The following is a 2,098-nucleotide window of genomic DNA, read 5'->3' as shown; positions in this document are numbered from 1 at the left end:
TTAAGGTAGGCAAGATCGACCCCTTGCCCTTCGGGGATAAGGGAAAAAAAATTTCGGAGGTCCTGTCTCCAAGTTGTGCACGTTGAAGATCCCTTGGTATTCCTAGTCTCCCCCAGGACAGAATCTAAATTAATTCCTCCCAAACGGACAGTGCGCTCGTATAGCCTTATGCTGCTGCGAGCGCCTTAAAACATTAAGATTTCCCAAAATAAAAAGGAAAAAAAAAATGGGATAACCAAGAAAATATTTTACGGTAAACATTGCAACATTATCATTTTTTAAATACACGGTTACCCCCCCCCCCCCCCCCCCCCTCTTCCGCCCATCCCAGGCGTCATTTTCGTCTTTCTACTGACACCTGTTTTGGCAGCAAGTCCCCTAACAATTTTGTTTTCTGAGTTTGTATTAGTATTCATAGCAGCATTTGGAATAGATCATACCTTTTCTAACAATACTCACGGCTTGCTTGAACAATGAGACGACAGGGTGAGCTCTCAAAAAGAGTGGTAGATCTACATCAAGTAATTATACTCTAAACTCAACAAAAGGCTTCATTAACACGACGAAAAAGCTTCTTCAATAACACCTTAGGGCGATGAATGCGATAAACCTCTTTTTTAATAACACCATTGCGACAAACGCTACTTTGTACGGGTAGGATCTAACAATATTTTAATTAAGGTAATGAGATAAGTGATGATGAGTCTTATTACAAGTATCTCCGGGAAAAGCGAGTAAAGGGAGGGAGAATTTTTTTTTTTTTAAACAGAGACAATATTCACAAGAACAATTATTCGTGTCATTGTGAGACTAAGACTCAACGCATTGTTTAAGATACCCCACGGCTGGTCTTCTCGTAATTTACAGTTCTCTGCTGGCAAAGTAGACAGTAAGTTTTAATTTTTAAGAAGATAAATTCTTTTGTTCTCAGGTCTCACAGAGATTCAAGTCCACCATTGTAACTTCGGGTGCATACCACCTGTGGTTTTTTCACTGTGATTGGGAGATCAACGCCACTTATAACAACATGCTAAGGTAGAAGACAACACGGGCAAACTAAACGCAATTCAGATGTCGTTTTTTACTTTGACAATGCCTTATTCCAGAACACTATATCCTTAATGGGATATCCATTGGCTCTCTTTGCATATTTTAGCTTCTTTTTCGAAGTACTATTAGTATTTGCATAGAAGAAGAAGAAGAAGAAGAAGAAGAAGAAGAAGAAGAAGAAGAAGAAGAAGGGATTCCCCTTATGGGACTCTTATTGATATTTTGCTACCTTCTGATATCTGACATGTATTGCCGTTTTGAGTTACTAAGACCATGATGTCAGAAACCAAATTACCATGTATGTTCTAAAATATATGCTCATTGCTTTATCAAAACCGTCAGATTAATCAGAGTCGTCATCAAGACGTTCAAAGAACTGAATTTGAAAAAGCTTGATATGTTGTGATACTAAAAAGTTTTAACGTCAAATTTCTCACAAAGCACTAGGTACTGAGCAGATAGAACTTTGTAATTCGAGAAAAGCGATTTGTCTTTGTCGAAGAAAGTCGCAGTGCTTGGCCGCATTTTGAAGAGTAGCATGTCGCACTTAGTCTTATTGACATTTGTACGTGCCTAATATTCTAATAATGTTGCAGTACTTCACCCGATTTTGATGAGTGGTTTTTCGTGTACATTGTCCACGCCATTTTAGAAATACAAACAAACACAGCATTAGTCATCAATGAAGGCGGAAAAATTAATAAATTAATAAATTAAACAAATAAATAAATAAATAATTTTTTTTTAAAATAATAATAAATAAGTAAAGACAAACGTCTCCGTATATTGCTACAACGCTTTTATTGTGTTGCAGTTAGACAGGGGTTGGAACATAATAGACGGTCACTTTGCACAAGGTAGAACGGTAAAAGCACGATTGAGTGGAACTGATTTCCATGCCTCTCCCCCACCCCCTCACCTCCTTTTTTTTTTCGCTCCCGACGTGCCCTTTTTTTCTTGCCCCTTTTTTCTTTTGGGCGGGAACAACTCAGGAGAAGTGTGAAGATGATCCTCAGTGCGTGTATTTTTAAACGCGCGGTTGAAAACG

The 2,098-nt window shown here is 38.2% G+C and overlaps 1 protein-coding gene across 1 annotated transcript in view; it reads left to right on the top strand.

The window, feature by feature from the left end:
* The window catches only part of LOC106011070, a gene marked incomplete at its 3' end in the record, with an annotated part of 6,974 nt that extends 5,939 nt beyond the window's left edge, over window positions 1-1,035 (top strand). Inside the window, exon 4 of the mRNA XM_013079401.1 lies at window positions 932-1,035. Within this exon, the coding sequence (XP_012934855.1) occupies window positions 932-1,035 (104 nt within the window). The remainder of the gene's footprint in view (window positions 1-931) is intronic.
* Window positions 1,036-2,098: the final 1,063 nt, after the last annotated feature.

The sequence above is a fragment of the Aplysia californica genome, unplaced genomic scaffold (assembly GCF_000002075.1).
Source record: "Aplysia californica isolate F4 #8 unplaced genomic scaffold, AplCal3.0 scaffold00051, whole genome shotgun sequence".
Lineage (NCBI taxonomy): Eukaryota > Metazoa > Mollusca > Gastropoda > Aplysiida > Aplysiidae > Aplysia > Aplysia californica.
The sequence above is the reverse complement of the archived record's forward strand: the minus strand, read 5'-3'. Positions and strand labels throughout refer to the sequence as shown.